This window comes from Globicephala melas, chromosome 10 (assembly GCF_963455315.2).
Source record: "Globicephala melas chromosome 10, mGloMel1.2, whole genome shotgun sequence".
Taxonomy (NCBI): domain Eukaryota; kingdom Metazoa; phylum Chordata; class Mammalia; order Artiodactyla; family Delphinidae; genus Globicephala; species Globicephala melas.
The window spans coordinates 101,880,630-101,898,826 of NC_083323.1; the positions used below are offsets into that span (position 1 = coordinate 101,880,630).

Genomic DNA, 18,197 nt, shown 5'->3' on the forward strand with positions numbered 1-18,197 from the left:
TTTGTGGATGTTTTCCTTCCGGTTCTAGTGTCAGTAATTCTGGCTAATCTATTGAACGAGGTGGCCTGGGACTTTGTGCTTCAAGGGTCCAGCCTCTTCTCTTACTGCGGTTTCCTTTGGGGTCTTGCCCAGTGTGACTGGGCTTCAGTAGGAGCCTGAATCTTCCCTTGCTCTGTCCCTCCTGTGCTCCTGTTGGGCTCTGGATGTGCGTGTCTCCCCTCCTGCTGTCTGTCTCGTTCAGCTAAGTCCCTCAGAGTCTCCTCTGGGCTGTTGCTCGAGCAGCAGTGGCCTCATCTCCACCCTCTGCCGCAGCAGCCGGGCGGGTCCCACCCTCTCCACGGCAGGCCGGGCCCACCTGCCCCGTGTGCAGCCCCACCCCGGGTGTTGGGCCCCTGGAGCAGTGCCCGTCCCTCCCACAGCACCGGTTCTATGCCCAGCGGTGCTGTGTCCCGTCTACTCCCCCCGCTGACTCCAGCTCCCCAGGGCTCGGGAAGTGCTGGGTGCCCCGGAAATGTTTGTTGAATAAAATGAATTCTGACCAAATATAGTTCAAATCCTTGTTATGTTTGGTTGGTAGAATGTAGAAAAGAGCTCTGCCCAAAGGAATTAGTAAGCTAATAGAAGAATAAGAGCCATTGTAATAGACATGCTCATCGTTACCAAATTTGTATGTAGGGCAGGCACAAGGTTTTCACGCTGGGCCTTGTCTTTGAATTCTGAGTTTCGCTCACCTGGGCTTTCAAGACGTCTATGCCCTTTCCTTCTCAGGGTAGTTTGTATTTTGTTTGCTTCTATCAGTTGGTGTGTTTAGCAGTTTTTTGTCATGTGAAGTTTTCGGAGTGCGTGTTTACAAACTTAGAAACTTTTAAACATAGAATAATAAACGGAACAATTAAAATAGCTTTAAAAAGACCGTTACCATTTTTACAGCAGAAGTGGATCCCCACCTCCTGTGTACACTGCCCGGTACTTGGTGTGGGCAGAGCAGAAGCTGCATATTTGGCACACCTCATGCTTTCCAAACCACTCATAAGACCCTCGCAGTTTTGGTTATGAGCCGACCACACCACAAGCGTAGTGGACCCTTGGGAAATGACTTGCATGGTGGGTGGACGGCATCCTGGTGGACCAGACGTGGGCCCTCTCTGCATCCCGGGAGCTGGTGATTGGGGCATGTTCCATCATCTCAGGAAACACTGGTTCACTGTGGGAACTTGAGAAGGGAATAGAATCTCCCAAAATTCCACGCTGTCACCTTTTGTCCCTGTAGCTCCTCAACGAACCTTTGTTCAGGGAATGTGCAAAGTCAAGCTAAATCTTTGGCATCTCTGCCTAAACCCCAAGGACAGCACGTGCACCTCCCCTGGGATTAGCCGCTTAGCACGGCATCCCCTCACTTCCCTTCAGGTGATGTCAGCTCGGCCTTGGCGCTGGCAGCCCCTCCCCGGGCCTGTGGGGACCACAGATTGCTCACTTCCTAGTGCCGCTTCTCAAGGTAGCGTGGCTCTGGAAAGCTGTTGCGGTTGGCTTGCCTGCTGAAACTCTTCAGTAAATGAATACTTTCTGAGTAATTACGTATTGGCTCCTTTACACTCTTGCAAAGCAATAGAAAGCAAAACAGTATATTAATATAAGTTACGCTCTTTTGTGACTGTGCTGCATTGACTTGTAGAAAGAGATGTCTGTGTGTGCAGGTGAAAGGAATGGAGCTTGGTAAGGAGCAGTGGGGGAGTAAACTCTTGGAAAACCAAAAAGGAGGGCAGTTGGCCCGAGACGGTGACGGCAGTGGTGGTGTGGTGGCGACCTGGAAGGGATGAGCTGCTGGCCGTTAGGAAATCTGCATCCGTGTCTGAGCTCAATCCCTCTCCCTTCTCCTCCTCAGGAGTTAGAAGCAGCTCTTCACAGAGATGACGTGGAGTTTATCAGTGACCTGATCGCCTGCCTACTTCAGGGCTGCTATCAGCGAAGGGATATCACGTGAGTAACCCCAATCTTACCGTTTCTGGCGGAGGGAAGGAATTAACCAGTCCTGGTGATGTTTCGTGTCTCCTGGAATAAACCAGAGCAGATCACCGGCCAAGACGTAACAGCATTTACACACGGTTCCCAGGTCCCGTGTTTGGCTCCTTCTGCAGCTGAGTTTTCATTTTATTGTAATTCTTGACTTTATTTCACTCTCAGAAATCTATATCCCTTACTGTTGGGTCCACCAGCTACCATATTCAAGTGTGGAATGTGTTCTCTCAATGTAGGGCTTTCTTTCTGATCTTTGTTTTCAGTATTGGTAAAATGATGCCTAACAAATTAAAACTAGATTTTTACCGTATTTCTGCCCCTGGGGTATGTATCTTCTGTTCATGTGAACAGTGGCATCATTTCTCTTTTTTTAAAGGCACATTTATTCAGTGTCATGATCAGACTATTACATTTAGCAGTCAACAGCATGGGTGCAAAAAAAAAAAAAAACCTACATTAAAACCCTTTGCTGGAATGCTTTACACTTTCTACAGAACAGAAACTAAAATAACCTGTTATACAATTAGTCACAAATAACAGTCCTCGAGTTTTTTTGCCCATACACATGAGTATTGTCTAAAACATGTCTTCTTTGTAGCAGCTAGGCCCTGCCACCACTGTGCTTGGCTGAGTTCACAGATCTGTTGTAACCTGTAGCTTCCCTGTCACTTCTCTGGCTCTCCTCTCCTGCTAAGCTTTGTTTCCTGGCAGTAATCAAAACCTTCTGCCACTGCCACAGCTACTGCTGCTGCTGGAACCACCACAGCCACCTTGGTTTCGGGGTTTGGCAGACTATTGACCTCCACCACCCTAGGGGCCAGAACTTCTGCCTCCAAAGTTTCCTCCTTTCATGGGTCCAAAATTTGAAGATTGATTATTGTAACTGCCAAAATCATTGAAGCTTCCACCACCTCCAGAATTGCTTCCATCATTACCAAACCCATTATAGCCATCCCCACTGCCACCATATCCACTGCCACCATATCCCCCGCCACCGCAGCTGCCACCAAAGCCACCTCGACCACTGAAGTCTCCTCCACGACCAAAGTTGTCCTTCCCACCAAAACCCCCCTCCACGACCACCACCAAAGTTTCCAGAAGCACTTCGGCCTCTTTGGCTGGATGAGGCACTAGCCATCTCTTGCTGAGATGGGGCTTCCCTTCCTTCACAGTTGTGGCCATTCACAGTGTGGTATTTCTGAGTGACAGTCTTGTCTACAGAGTCATGGTCATCAAAGGTTACGAAAGCAAAGCCTCACTTCTTGCCACTGCCTCGATCAGTCATGATTTTAATCACTTCAGTTTTCCCATACTGTTCAAAATAATCTCTTAGATGATGTTCTTCAGTGTCTTCTTTAATGCCACCAACAAAAATCTTTTTCACACTTAAGTGGGCACCAGGTCTTTGAGAATCTTCTCTTGAGACGGCCCTCTTGGGTTCCACAACTCTCCCATCCACCTCGTGTGGCCTTGCTTTCATGGCCGCACCCACATCCTCCACAGTGGCGTGTGTGACAACCCTGAAGCCTCTGGAGTGCCTGGTGCTTGGATCTCTCGTCGCCACACAGTCTGTGCGCACTCCCCGCCGCTCAGGATGCCTCCTCAGGCTCGCGTCGCTTGTTTCAAGGCTCAAACCTCCGACGAAGAGCTTCTGCAGCTGTGCAGCTCTTTGGGAGACCCTGACTTAGACGTGACGGCAGTGCGGGGCGGGGAGACGTCAACGATGCTTACTCGGCTGCGTCCACGGGCAGAAAGGAGTAATCTACCGAACGTATCTCTAGCATCATTTCTAGCGTGGAGCTTCTGGGCCCCCGCACGCCATAGCTGCCAAGGACACAGCTGTCTGGTGCATTGAGATGTGTAGACATTTGGAGCAAGATTTCATCTCTGTCAGCAAATAAAGGGTCTTCCCGATAAGGCCTCATCCCTTGTTTTGATAGAGTTGATAGACGTTCTCTTGCTACTACGTTTCCACACAGTTGGACTGTGAGGCCAGCTCCCGGGAAGCTGAGACAGGATGGGGCTCCCCGTGCAGGCAGGAGGCTGGGGTGCCACGGTTTAAAAAAAAGACGGTGTCTGAAATATTTCTCTGCTAGTAGATCCACTCCTGGACGCTTGTCAGGGCTGGGGGTAGACGTGTGGTAACAAGGTGAATGAGGGGTTGACGAGCTGCTCCTGCATTGAGCGCGGAGCTCGGTGTTCGCGCGCGCGCGTGTGTGTGTGAGCGATCATCCCTCTTCCTTTCTGTGTGTGTACTTCTGCCTGTTTCATGCTGTAGTCGTCGTCTCCTGCATTCTCCACGAGTGTACTGACTGTCCCCAGGGCATCTAGGCTGTTGTGCTAAACAAAGAGTAGAAAGAAATCTGCCATCTTACCACTTAAACACCATGACAAGGGGTTTAGTATGTTTTCTCCCATTTTCTTTTTGAGATGTAACTTGGGAGTCTGTGTGGTTTTTAAGCAGTTGTAGTCATACTCTGTATATAATTTCACTTTTTCATATCTTCCATTTTTTTCCTCACAATGATAATTTTTCTTATAACCACTTTTTTCTTTAAATGGGATTGTCAAATACTCCGATTTAATAGATGGACGTTTGTGCCCAGCTTTTAACTGTTATAAACATGTTACATTACATAGCCTTGGACATAAAAGTTTGCACACCTTAGTGAATCATACTCTTAAATTTCTGCAAGTATAGTCACTCCGTAAAAAGAAATGCCCACTTAAGATTCAAAAAATAAATTTCCAGGCTGCTCACCCCAGGGGTTGCTCCATTTCACCCATGACCATCAGTGTCCGAGGGGGTCTGTTTGCCTCACCTCGCTCTGGCCAGGGTGCTGGAGGGCAGATGCCCTCGGGACCCTCGGTCCTGGGCCCCACTGCAGAGTGTGTGCAGTTGCCATGGCAAGCGCTGTGACATCCACAGAGCACGTGGCCTGTGTGAGAAGGGGCCGTGGACCGAGCTGTCATGGGGTGCTTCCTGAGCCAGTGCCCTTATATTACAGAGCCCATTAAGAGGGTGAGTGGAGGAAGGACGGACCCCCCCCCGAAATTGCAGGTAGGAAGGTGGGTGTCTGGGGTTCGACACCCTGGAGCAGAGGCTAGGGGTTGCAGAGCAGAAGGTCCCATGTGTTTCAGAGATGTGATTCATTTGAGCTGCAAAGTCCAAAGTCTTATTAGCCCCTGAGTGTTAAATTTTGGTTCGTCGCCAGCATCTAAAATGCGACTTCATGTTGAAACCCAGTTTGTAGCTTTTAGAAAGCATCTAAGACACTGATCAGCTGGAGGGAAAACAGGGCCCCAGCCTGCCTGGTGGCTCTCGACACAGAGGCTGGTTGTCACACTGCATCTGTGGGGCTTGCTTGGCCCACCTGCTCGCCTTCTTTCCCTGCTGTCTCCCACAAGCACAGCCATTCGAGGAATCCTGTGGCCACAGCACAACAGGAGTAGGAGCCTAGTAGGCCTTGTAGGCTGAGCAGCGAGTTCGGGGGTGTGATCCTGAGGGCAGGGAGGGCGGGGGACCAGGAAGGGGCGAGTGAGTAGATCAGGCCTGAGGGCAGAGGCGAGCCCATCATGAAGGCCTGTTGGGGGTGAACGTGATGACCTGGAGTCTCCTGCCTGACAGGCTGTCTCTCCAGCCTTACTGCGCACATTCGTGGTTTGTGGACTTGAACTTCCTGTTACATACTTAGGCCGTGTCTTCCACGGGTGTGTTGGTTGATGATCAAGCACAAGAAACGCCCATTTAAAATTTGCGGGGCAGGTGTCGCACGCCTGCCTTCTGTGTGATGGTGGGGATGGGGGCCAGGCTGCGGTTGAAGGTCTGAATAGCTAGAGTTGGCTCATACCATCTATGGAGTAGAGCTTCCCTTCCCTGTTGGCATGTGGTGTCTATTTGACATTTCACCAGGTTTTTGACACGTGAGAATCCACTCGGCTCTTCCTGGCTGTACCTGCCAGTCTCTTTTGGCTCTGATACCATTGCTCTTAACTAATCCTGCTTGTTAGTTCTTCCAGAAAGTGATACAATCTTGTCATATTCCATAAGGAATCTCCTTATTTTGATTAAAGTCCTTATGTTGTGGGACTCCCCTGGTGGCACAGTGGTTAAGAATCTGCTTGCCGGGCTTCCCTGGTGGCAGTGTCCGCCTGCTGATGCAAGGGACACGGGTTCGTGCCCCGGTCCGGGAAGATCCCACATGCTGCGGAGCAACTAAGCCCTTGCACCACAACTACTGAAGCCCACAGGCCTAGAGCCCGTGCTCCACAAGAGAAGCCTCTGCGATGAGAAGCCCGCGCACTGCAACGAAGACCCAACGAAGCCAAAAATAAATAAATAAATATATTTAAAAAAAAAAAAGTCCTGATGTTGCTCAGTAAAAAGTTGTAGCTTTGTTCATGTAGGTCAGATCCGTTCCTGGGTTACTGTAACTTGTGTTGCTGCTAAGAGTTGAGTGATACTCACACACCGTACAAGTACTTCCAAGTGTAGAATGTGATATATTCCTAACATATTCCTGTGTTTGTATCTTGAATCTGCCCAGTTTATTGACCTTGATTTTTTAAAGTTGATTCTCTTGTTGTTCTAGGTTATCATCCCCCTTCCTTTCCGTGTTTGTGCTTCTGCCTGTTTCATGCTGTATTCGTCATCTACTGCTATGTAACAAATTACCCTAAAACTTAGCAGCTTTAAACATCAGTTTCCGTGGGTCAGGAATCTGATGTCCCGGCCATGCTGCTGGGACCGTGGCCACCGCAGGCTCGCCCTCGGGAGGGCCTATGTTTGTTTCCTGTGGCTGCTTAGCGCAGTTCACAGGCCGAAGAGCTGAAACTGCATTTGGTATCGGTCGGTTTTGTGGGTCTGCACGTGGCTTGTCAGGGGCCCCGCTCGGCGTGTCTGGAGGCCTAGCTGGGGAGGGACACAGGGTCCTTCAGGCTGCTGGCAGAGTCTCCCTGGCAGCTGTAGGACCCAGGTCTTTGTTTCCATGCGGCCCTCTCGGCCCCGCTGTGTCTCCTCTCTTGACCTGGCGTGCTCGCGGGAGTACCCTCGCCTGCCCAGTTTTGTGACCAGAAGCGAGCCCCAGATGGGCTGTGCCCCACTTGGGAGAGCCCAGCACATGCTGTGAACCCCAGGGGGCCTGTTGCACATGCTTTTGCTTGTTAATAGTGACTGTCTTCTCCAGAGGAAAACTGCATATTGGTGGGGAGGCTTATGCTGCATCTAATCACGTGTACTTAGTTATTAACAACGTATCATAAGTTCTCTTTTTTCCTAGGCTTTTGGACAAGAACCAGTTGATTTTTGGATAGTCACATGTGGTCCTATATAAATGAATTGTCAACAAGAGGTTTTGATTTTCCCTTTTGTTTCAGTAAATGGCTATAACTAACTTGTTCCTAGTTTAATTTTCTCCCATATTTACCATTAGCCTCCACTATAAATGTACTTACATTGATAATACCTCCCATAGAAAAACAATTAGTTTGAAGATAACGGGTGTTCTACAGGATATTCTTAGCTTAGACGCAGGCTTCTCCCATCACTCATCTACTTTCACTTCGGCACATTTCATTTCCTCAGTCTGCTTGTGAGGCTGTGAAGAAGAGGTAGAGGGAGATCCCCTCAAAGGCTAACCGGGTCCTGTTTTACAGGGAAGGAAATCCAGAGACTTAGGTAGCTGGTTAGAAGATGAATAATCCCTACAGAGAATTGAGAGATCAGGAGCCCAGATCTTCATCCCTCATAGAATCTGCAGTTTGAGTCTCTAACTCTGACTCTTTGTTTTCTGTCGTCTTTACATAAAATTAATGATTTTAGCAGTATAAAAAAATAAATTCTGGGCTTCCCTGGTGGTGCAGTGGTTAAGAATCCGCCTGCCAATACAGGGGACACAGGTTCAATCCCTGGTCGGGCAAGATCCCCCATGCCGTGGAGCACCTAAGCCCGCGTGCCACAATTATTGAGTCTGTGCTCTAGAGCCCGCAAACCACAACTACTGAGCCCACGTGCCACAACTACTGAAGCCCGCGTGCCTAGAGCCCGTGCTCCGCAACAAGAGAAGCCACCGCAATGAGGAGTCCGCGCACCGCAACAAAGAGTAGCCCCCGCTCGCTGCAACTAGAGAAAGCCCGCGCGAAGCGACGAAGACCCGATGCGACCAAAAATAAAAAAAAAAAAATTAAAAAAAAAAGTTTTAAAGCATCGCCTAAAGTAGTATAGAGCAGAAACCCAACGCGTTCTTAAGATGGGGTGCCAGGTGGGCTGTTCTGGACAGTTTGCTTTTTCACACGTGTGTAGCTAGAGGTGCAAATAGCATTTAATATTTCAGAATGTGTCTGTCTCATCAAGCTGTGCTGGCTCGTCAGACACCCGCAGACAACCGTGTCACCCTGTCTTCTATGTCTTCCCCCAGCCCTTCTGCTTCTGGGTACGGTGCAGAGCTGCCCGCCCTCCCCAGTGCTGATGGCAGGCCTCTTAACACTAGTTTCTTCCTTATGACACACTGTGTCAGTTACTCCTAAATGATTTCTTTTGAAACGAGAGGTTAATTTATTTTAAAAAAACAAAAAAATGACCCTAGTTAAATAAATGTCATAAAATTTCAGATGCTGTTGTAACCGGGAGGAGAGAAGAGTTTTTTCCCCTTCCTTTTACAGGCAGCTGCTTCTGTGACTTTTTTGCTTTTGAAGGAAACTGTGAGTCTCAGATGGACAGAAGCAGAATTAGTGGGGGGCCCGTCAACCCCCTTTGGTGGGGGTATCCTGGTGCCCTCCGAGCTCGTCCCCCTTTCCTGGGGACAGCGGGTGGCAGTGTTGGTCCTGCTGTTCTGTGCTGGGCCAGGGAGGCAAGTGATGGTTCCACCCTTTTTCATATCATACCTGTGAGGTGTCAGAGCATTGCTGAAAACATAATCTGTAAATTGTGTTAAAAACAGCTAAGTATACATGAAATAAAAAAACTTCTGAATGGGCAAGTAAGTTTGGGGTCTGATTGATCCAAGTTGAACTAATTGGTCTGAAGTGAGGCTCAGGCTTCAGCCCTTTAAAAACTGGCTTTTGTCGATATATTATAATACACACAGAAAAGGGCATATTGCTTAATCACACAGCTCAGTGAATTTGTACAAACTGAATACACCTACGCAGTGATCACTCAGACGAGAAAACATCACGGTGAATTTTACTTTTCATTGAAAGGAATTGCCTAAAGTGATTGCTATTCTGTCCCTCCAGTGGTATCCACGTACATTTAGAGTGAATTTGTGCTCGGTATTCTCTGAAGTTTTATTTTCATCCCACCCTAAAGAAAGAGGATTTTGGACAGATGAATGCTTGCCTTTCTTGGTTCTAAGGCTTACCTGTTATGTGGAGCTAAGAAAGTTCCTTAATCTCTTAGTGCGTTACTCGCCTCATCTGTAAAATGGGAATGATAACCATACCTATTACTAAATTTATTGTGAAATTAAATGAGTTCACTCATGACAGCCTTAGAACAGTCTTGAGCTTTTAGTAGATACCAGAAACATCTACGTGTGTGGAGTAGGAAGTGGATATTGACCCAGGCTACTGCCAATGTCTTAAATGTTGCGGTTTGCACGTCTCAGAACTGGGGTTGGCAGACTTCTGCAAAGGGCCAGAGAATAACCATTTTAGGCTTTGTGTGGGTGACATGGTCTAAACTACTCCCCTCTGCCATCCCAGTGCAAAAGTGGCCAGAGCAGTGCTTCGTGACTGATTGTGGCTGTGTTTTATTAGATTTTCATAATCTGGAATTTGAATTTTATATCATTTTCTCTTGTCATAAAATAGTATTCTTTTGATTTCTTTTTTCTTCCAACCGTTAAAAAAGAATGATTTTCACATTCTTAGCTTACAGGCTAAAGATAGACATTCAGGCCAGCTTTGGCCCATGAGCCATAGTTTGCCCCTGTTTTTAGAAAATTAAATAGGTTCCTATTTCTAATTACACAAACTCGGTCACCATGCTGCTCAAGATAATACATTTCCATCTCCTCAGAAAGTGCCCTTTGCACTAAATCTAACCTCCCCACACCCCCAAAACCCCACTGCATCCCACGCAGTGACCTGATTTTTATTGATGCAGATTGTTTTGCCTTATTCTAGAATTTCGTGTGTGTGTGGCTGGGATCATGCAGTGTGGGTTCTGCGTGTCCAGCTTCTTTGAGGAAGCACAGGGTCTGTGTGATACTGACACTGCTATTTGTATCAGTTCTTCGTTCCTTTTAGGGGAGGGGGTCTGCATTGGATTCCAGTGCAAAAATATGTGACAGTTTTTTTGTCTGCTAGTTGGTAGACTTGTATGTTGCCTCCAGTTTGGGGCTGTTGAGAGTAGAGCAGCTGTAAACACTTGCACGGATGTTTTCGTGGATGTCTTTTCGTTTCTCTCAGGAATCGCTGGGTCGTGCGTGAGAGCACGATTGACATTGACTTGTTTTCTAAGCAGCGGTGACCTTTATTCTCCTACCGGCAACACATGAACAGTCCAGTTGCTCCATATCTTTCCCGACATCTGTTAATTTTAATTTTACCCAGTTTTTCATTTTACTGATTCTGTTGTGTGTGATGTGGTAACTCATTGTGGGTTTAATGTGCATTTCCCTGATGACTAGATATATAATGGGCTGTGACTATTTTCTTCTGATGTGTAGCTTGCCTTTCCATTTGTTTGGCACTGTATTTTAAAGAATAGCAAATTTTAATTTTGTTGAAGTCTAATCTATCAGTTTTTTCTAGTATGTTTTTTCCTAAGAAATCGGGACATACCTTAGTGTCAAGATATTTTTTTGAGGTTTTCTCTTAGTTTTAGAGCTTTAGCGCTTTTTGCAGTTGGCATTATGATGCATTTTGAGTTAGTATTCGTGTATGGTATGAAGTAGAAGGTCAATCAGTGTCCATTTTTCCTTACGAATTTCATCTGTGTTCAGTCTGTTTCTGGACTCTGCCTTATTCCATTGATCTATATGTCTTATATTTATACAAGTACCAGATTGTCTTGAAATTGGTGAGTTTTCTACCTTTTTATATTTTAGTTTTGCTTTTTTTGACTATTCTGGGTTCTTTGCATACAAATTTAAAAATCAGCTTGTCAACTCCCCCACCCCCCAAAAAAGGCCTGCTACAGAAAATGGACATTTTGAGCAATGTTGAGTTTCCCAGTCCTTGACCATGATATGTATCTCTCCACTTGTTTATCTTCCTTTATTTAAATTTTTTTTTTTTTATTTATTGATTTGGGTGCACTGGGTCTTAGTTGCGGCGTGTGGGATCTAGTTCCCTGACCAGGGACTGAACCCTGGCCCCTGCATTGGGAGTGTGGAGTCTTAACCACTGGACCACCAGGGAAGTCCCTGTTTATCTTCTTTAATTTCAGGAATATTGTATAGTTTCATTGTAAAGATACCGTACACCTTTCCATTTGTGCCTAAGTATTTTATATTTTCCAGCTATTTGTTGCCATTATATGTAAAATACAATTGAGGTTTTTATATTGACCGTGTTACTATAGTCTTCCTGATTTCACTTCTTAGTTTATTGGTCTTGTTGCTGACTGAGGAGTTTCTGTAGTCTGTTTCCGTTCCAGCCTCTATCCCGGCTCTCTGTCCCAAGAGCTTCCTTCTCTTGTCTTATTACTGTGCCAGCCACAACTCCTGTGTTGTTCCTGATCTTGGGGGAAAGTGTTCAGCCTTTCACCCTCAAGTGTGATGAAGTGCTGTCCCTTTTGTCTGTTGCTGAATTCAGTTTGCTGCTGTTTTGTTGAGGATTTCTCCATGTATGTTTATGAAGAATATTGGTCTGTAATTTTATTTTCTTATGAATCTTTGTCAGGTTTTGGCACAAGCGTTGAGAAGTGTTCTCTTCTCTCGTTGCTGAAAGAGTTTGTGTAATTTCTTTTCTTTTTTAAAAAAATTTATTTATTTTATTTATATTTATTTTTGGCTGCGTTGGGTCTTCGTTGCTGTGCGTGGGCTTTCTCTAGTTGCGGCGAGCGGGGGCTGCTCTTCGTTGCAGTACGCAGTCTTCTTGTTGCTGTGGCTTCTCTTGTTGCGGAGCATGGGCTCTAGGTGCGCGGGCTTCAGTAGTTGTGGTGCATGGGCTCAGTAGTTGTGGCTCACGGGCTCTAGAGCACAGGCTCAGTCGTTGTGGCGCACGGGCTTAAGTTGCTCTGCGGCATGTGGGATCTTCCCTGACCAGGGATTGAACCCGTTTCCCCTGCATTGGCTGGTGGGTTCTTAACTACTGCACCACCAGGGAAGTCCGAGTTTGTGTAACTTCTTTCAAACAGTTCACCACTGAAAGCCTTTGGGTTTGTAGTTTTCTTTGTGTGCAAGTTTTTGATTGAGTATTATTGATTTGATTTCTTTAATTAAGGCTATTTGAGTGTTTTGTTTCTTTTTAAAAAAATTTTATTGAAGTATAGTGTTGTGTTAATTTCTGCTGTATAGCAAAGTGATTCAGTTTTACATATATACGTTCTTTTTCATATTCCTTTCCATGACAGTTTATCACAGGATATAGAATATAGTTCCCTGTGCTATACAGTAAGACCTTGTTGTTTATCCATTCTAAATGTAATAGTTTCCATCTATCAACCCCAAATTCCCAGTCCATCCCTCTCCCCCTGCCCATAGCAACCAGTAGTCCGACCTCTATATCTGTGATTCTGTTTCTGCTTTGTAAATAGGTTCATTTGTGTCATATTTTAGATTCCACATATAAGTGATATCATACGGTATTTGTCTCTCTTTCTGACTTTGCTTGATATGATAATCTCTTGGTCCATCCGTGTTGCTGCAGATGGCATTATTTCACCCTCTTTTTATGGTTGAGTAATATTCCATTGTGTATATGTACCATGTCTTTTTTATCCATTCATTCATCTTTCAATGGGTGAAGGTTGCTTCTATGTCTTGGCTGTTGTCAATCGTGCTGCTATAAACATAGGGGTGCATTTATCTTTTCAAATTACAGTTTTGTCTGGATATATACCCAGGAGTGGGATTGCTGGATCATATGGTAGCTGTTTTTAGTTTTTTGAGGAACCTCCATACTGTTCTCCATAGTGGCTGCACCAATTTACATTCCCACCAACAGTGTAGGAGGGCTCCCTTTTCTCCTGAGTGTTCTATTTCTTAAGTCAATTTTGGTAAGTAATTTAGGCATTTTTCAAGGAGTTTGTCTATTTTATTTAAGATTTTACATTTATTTCCAGAGTACTATTCATAATATTCTCTTACTATCTGTAGGATCTACAGTGGTTTCTCCACTTTCATTCCTGATGTTGGAATTTGTTCTCTCTCCCTCTATTCTTTCTACAGGTTTATCAACTTTTCAAATGCTTACTAAGGAACCAGCTTTTTTTTTTTTTTTTTTTTTTTTTGCAGTATGCGGGCCTCTCGCTGCTGTGGCCTCTCGCGTCGCGGAGCACAGGCTCCGGACGCACAGGCCCAGTGGCCATGGCTCACGGGACCAGCCGCTCCGCGGCATGTGGGATCCTCCTGGACTGGGGCACGAACCCGCGTCCCCTGCATCTGCAGGCGGACTCTCAACCACTGTGCCACCAGGGAAGCCCAAGGAACCAGCTTTTAACTTTACCTACTGTTTGCCTGTTTTCTTTAAAAAAATTTTTTTCTATTTTTGATTTATTATTTTCTTCTATTTACTTTGGCTTTAGCATACTCTTCTTTTTCTTTCTTCTCAAGTTATAATACTTGTTATGAGCCTTTTTTCTTTTCAATACAGGCATTTTAAAGCTGTAAATTTCCTTCTAGGCAGTGCTCGACTGGGCTGTTCAGTCCATTTACATTTAGTGCAGTTACTGGTATGGTTGGTTTCCCACTGTTCTGGGGGTTTTTAAGTGTCCAATTCATTGGTGTTTAGTATATTCACAAGGTTGTGTAGTCATCACCAGTGTTGAATTCCAGAACATTTTATCATCCCCAAAGACCCCTCACACCCATCAGCTGTCACTCCTTGCTTCCTCCAGTCACCAGTCCCACTAACTAATGTGCTTCCTGTCTGTTTTTACTATTCTAGGTACCTCTTATAGGTGGAATGCATACATATAGGTATCCAGCTACTTTCACTTCGCATGTTTTCAGAATTCATCCGTGTTGTAGCGTGAATCACATACTCATTCATTTTATGGCCCCAAAATACTCCGTTGTATAGATACATGTTTTATTTATCTGTTAGTTCATGGACGTTGGTGCTGTTTCAGCTTTTTGGCTGTTACGAATTATGCTGCTGTGTATGAACATTTGTCTACTCGTTTTTGTTTGGAGGTATGTTTTCATTTCTCTTGGGTATATACCTAAGAGTGGAATGGTTGGCTCATACGGTAATTCTGTGTTTAAGTTTTGAGCAGCTTGCCAAACTTTTGCAAAGTTGCTGCACCATTTTACATTCCAACTAGCAGTATATGATGGTTCCCACTCTACGTCCTTGTTAACAAGTGGTCAGCACTTGTTCTTACCTGTCTTTATAATTTTAGCCATCCTGGTGGGTGTGACCTGGTACCCTATGGGGGTTTGGTTTGCATTTCCCAAATGACGAATGAGCGTCTTTTCATGTGTTTCCTTCTTTTTTCCTCTCTTTGTCCTTCAGTGCTTTCTTTTGGGTTATTTAAAGATTAATACATGTTGATTTCCAGGTGACTTTTTTTAAAAAATAAATTTATTTATTTTTGGCTGTGTTGGGTCTTCATTGCTGCACGCAGGCTTTCTCTAGTTGCGGCGAGCAGGCTTCTCATTGCAGTGGCTTCTCTTGTTGCGGAGCACAGGCTCTAGGCATGTGGGCTTCAGTAGTTGCAGCACGTGGGCTCAGCAGTTGTGGCATGCAGGCCCTAGAGCATGCAGGCTCAGTAGTTGTGGTACACGGGCTTAGTTGCTCTGCGGCATGTGGGATCTTCTTCCCGGACTAGGGATTGAACCCCTGTCCCCTGAATTGGCAGGCAGATTCTTAACCACTGTGCCACCAGGGAAATCCCCCAGATGACTTTTAATACTTTTCTTTGTTACTTAACATAAACATTCATATACACAAATAAAATCTATATTATATACATATTTCCCAGTTAAAAAGATATGTTTTGTATCTTAATCATATTTTCCTTTAATTTGAAATTGTCATGATTTTTTACTTATCCTGGCTCTCACATTGATTTCAGGATATATTTCAGGATATGCCAGGCAGTATATAGTCCTATAGAAGAGACATTATTTTAGTTGTTTTGGGCTGAATCTTTTTATGATCTTTAAGAATAAGCACTTCATCACATTTTCTTATGGAGCTTTTTATTTGTTGCTTCACTTGGAACCAAAATCTTTATCTCAATCCAGTATTTGTGTGTTTATGTGTGTTTTTTTTTTTTTTTTTTTTTAAAGCTTTTTGCCCGCACTGTGCGGCATGCAGGATCTTAGTGCCCCGACCAGGGATTGAACCCTCCCCCACTGCACTGGAAGTGCGGAGTCTTAACCACTGGACCTCCAGGGAAGTCCCCCAGTACTTGTGTTAAACGTGGCCTAACTGTGAACATGGGTGTTTCATTAGCTGCACCAGTAGCCATAGCAAACGGGAAGATAAAATTTTTCCATTTAGTCTCCACATGGCACCCGTGGTGCCAGGTCTTCCTTGCTCCCTGTGTGTGGGCTGCACATACACTTTCACGTCTCAGAACTGACACAGAGCCTGCCTTCTCCCTTGTGATCTTCTCAGGCAGCTTGTTTCCTCCGTGGTGCAGGGTCCTGCCAGCTCCGCTCGGGCCGCGCTGTCCCTGGGAATGTGGGTCTCACAGTGCAAGCCTGTTCTGTCTGAAGGAAAATAAGCAGTTCTCTGCTGGGGTCCTAAGAGATGCTCACTCTGCGACTGTGGAAAGATAGTTCTGTCTTTTTTTCTCTCTCTTGTGCAAACTATTTTAAGAAATAAAGGGATAATTAGCATTTGGAACTTTTCTCAGACGAGGAGCTCTGACCTGGTTGTGCTCAGAACCTCCAGTTGGTTCCATCTTTTTGTTCCTACATCCTGTTGAAAGGATTAGTGACAACTCAGGAAGAAGTGCCCTGAGCTGAGCCGAGAGATTTACAACGTAGGATCAGTTTGTAGCAGCTGTTGCCACGCACTCTTCCTCTGAGCAGCACACAGGATCACGGCGCTCATTTTTCTGAGGGCGGGAGTGCATGGTCTTACCAGATTCTGAAAGAGTTTTGTGTCCTAGAGAAGATGAAGAACCGCGAAGTACAGAGTATTAACCCTAATTGTTGGCTTACTGAGCCTTTTCGTTTCAAATACCCTTGACCACGCTGCCTTCAAAAAATTTTTCCCTCGAATATCTGACCCTTAAAAGAAAGATACAGATTTTTATGAGGCTTATCTGTATACAAGGCAAAGGAGTGATCTTGAATTGTAAGTCCGTTAGTATCTCTTGGTAAGGTGGTATGGAGATGACTTAAGAAACTTTTAGCAGAAGTGATGTAATTGGAACTGAGTAGGTTAATAGGGCTGTTGGAAAGGAATCTCAGACATGCAGCTATTGGGACTCGGAGGGGCTTTCAGGCAGATCGCGGCTGTCTGTGCTTCCTCGCCTCCTGCCGCGTCCTCGTGGAATGATCTCATGTCATGATCTCATGTCATGGAGTCCACGTTTCATTTTACTGCAGGAAGAACACACCTTGTTGTTTAGGGTACTTGGTGTGCAGTAGAAATCCTAGAAAGCATGTGGCAGATAAAGGGGTTTATTACCAAAGGCAGGTTGTCTTCTTCACATTCTGTGAAACGAAAAAGCACCCCCTTTTATGTTCATATTCTCCTTTGCCACACGACCTGCTTTTCACCGCCAGCTAGAGCTGCTCTTTGTCGGCTCCTCCACCTGAAGGGGTAGCACCGGCTTTGCGGGCGGAGGCCAGGCTGGTCCCAAGGCTCCCGCAGGTGCCTGCAAGCAGGGCTCAGGTCATGGTGCTGAGAGCCCTGTGTTTCCAGGTGTAATGCTGCATTTTGATAAGGTAACCACATTCACAGTGTCCGCATTTGAGGTCTCAACAGGAAGGAAATAAAGTTTCTTCTCTCTTTGAAAAAGCAAAATGTTTAATTTCTTATTTGCCTAAGGCCCTTTGTTTTTTCTCTATGAGTATTTCTTCTGACTTTTTCTGCAAATATAACTACATAGATTATCAGTTAACATGATACATGCCTCTTGTAAAGATTATATTGACACATAATTCCTTTAGAGCTCTTTGTTTAGTGAGAAAAATTTTTTTTTTTTTTTTTTTTTGCTGTACGCGGGCCTCTCACCGCTGTGTCCTCTCCCGCTGCGGAGCACAGGCTCCGGACGCGCAGGCTCAGCGGCCATGGCTCACGGGCCCAGCCACTCTGCGGCATGTGGGATCTTCCCAGACCGGGGCACGAACCCGTGTCGCCCGCATCGGCAGGCGAACTCTCAACCACTGCGCCACCAGGGAAGCCTGAGAAAAATATTTTTAAATCAAACATTAGGTGAAATTATACCCAGATTCTTTAATAGTTGAGATATGAAATAACTAACAATTAAACAGCACTTGTTATATACAAGGCACATTTAGGTACTCATCAAAAATTTAAGTTGTCTTAAATGTTTTCTATAGAAAAAACCCTCAAATTTAGTGTTTCGTAACACACCCACAAGTTTACGTGTAACAGCACATGAAAGTATAGTTACACGTTGGAGTAGCCTCTTTTAAAATTAATTAATTAATTAATTAATCTATCTGGCCACGCAGCGCGGCTTGTGGGGATTGATCCTGGGCCCTTGGCAGTGAAAGCATGGAGTCCTAACCACTGGACTGCCAGGGAATTCCCTGGAGTAGCCTCCTGTGTTCTGGAGAAGGTTTTTTCAAACCTTTGCATCTTAACCTGAACTATAAATGGATTAGGCCAGGCAGACATTGCCATTCTTTGCTGTTTGCCATCTAGGTTGTGGACCTAATCTTTTTTAAAAATTAATTAATTTATTTTTGGCTGCGTTGGGTCTTTGTTGCTGTGCACAGGCTTTCTCTAGTTGTGGCGAGCAGGGTCTACTCTTTGTTGCGGTGCGCGGGCTTCTCATTGCGGTGGCTTCTCTTGTTGCGAAGCATGGGCTCTAGGCGTGCAGGCTTCAGTAGTTGTGGCTCACGGGCTCTAGAGCGCAG

General features: G+C 45.4%; 1 protein-coding gene across 4 annotated transcripts in view; it reads left to right on the top strand.

The window, feature by feature from the left end:
• The window catches only part of CECR2 (CECR2 histone acetyl-lysine reader), a 154,455-nt gene that overhangs the window by 88,572 nt on the left and 47,686 nt on the right, over window positions 1-18,197 (top strand). For 3 of the 4 annotated variants that reach the window (XR_009565572.1, XM_030834844.2, XM_030834845.2), the window contains exon 2: window positions 1,883-1,977. Coding sequence is in view for 3 of the 4 variants with exons in the window: in XM_030834844.2 (XP_030690704.1) it covers window positions 1,883-1,977 (95 nt within the window). In the remaining variant the exon portion in view is untranslated. Of the gene's footprint in view, window positions 1-1,882; window positions 1,978-11,686; window positions 11,810-18,197 lie in introns of those variants that run through there. The other variant, XM_060306648.1, reaches the window with a different exon arrangement.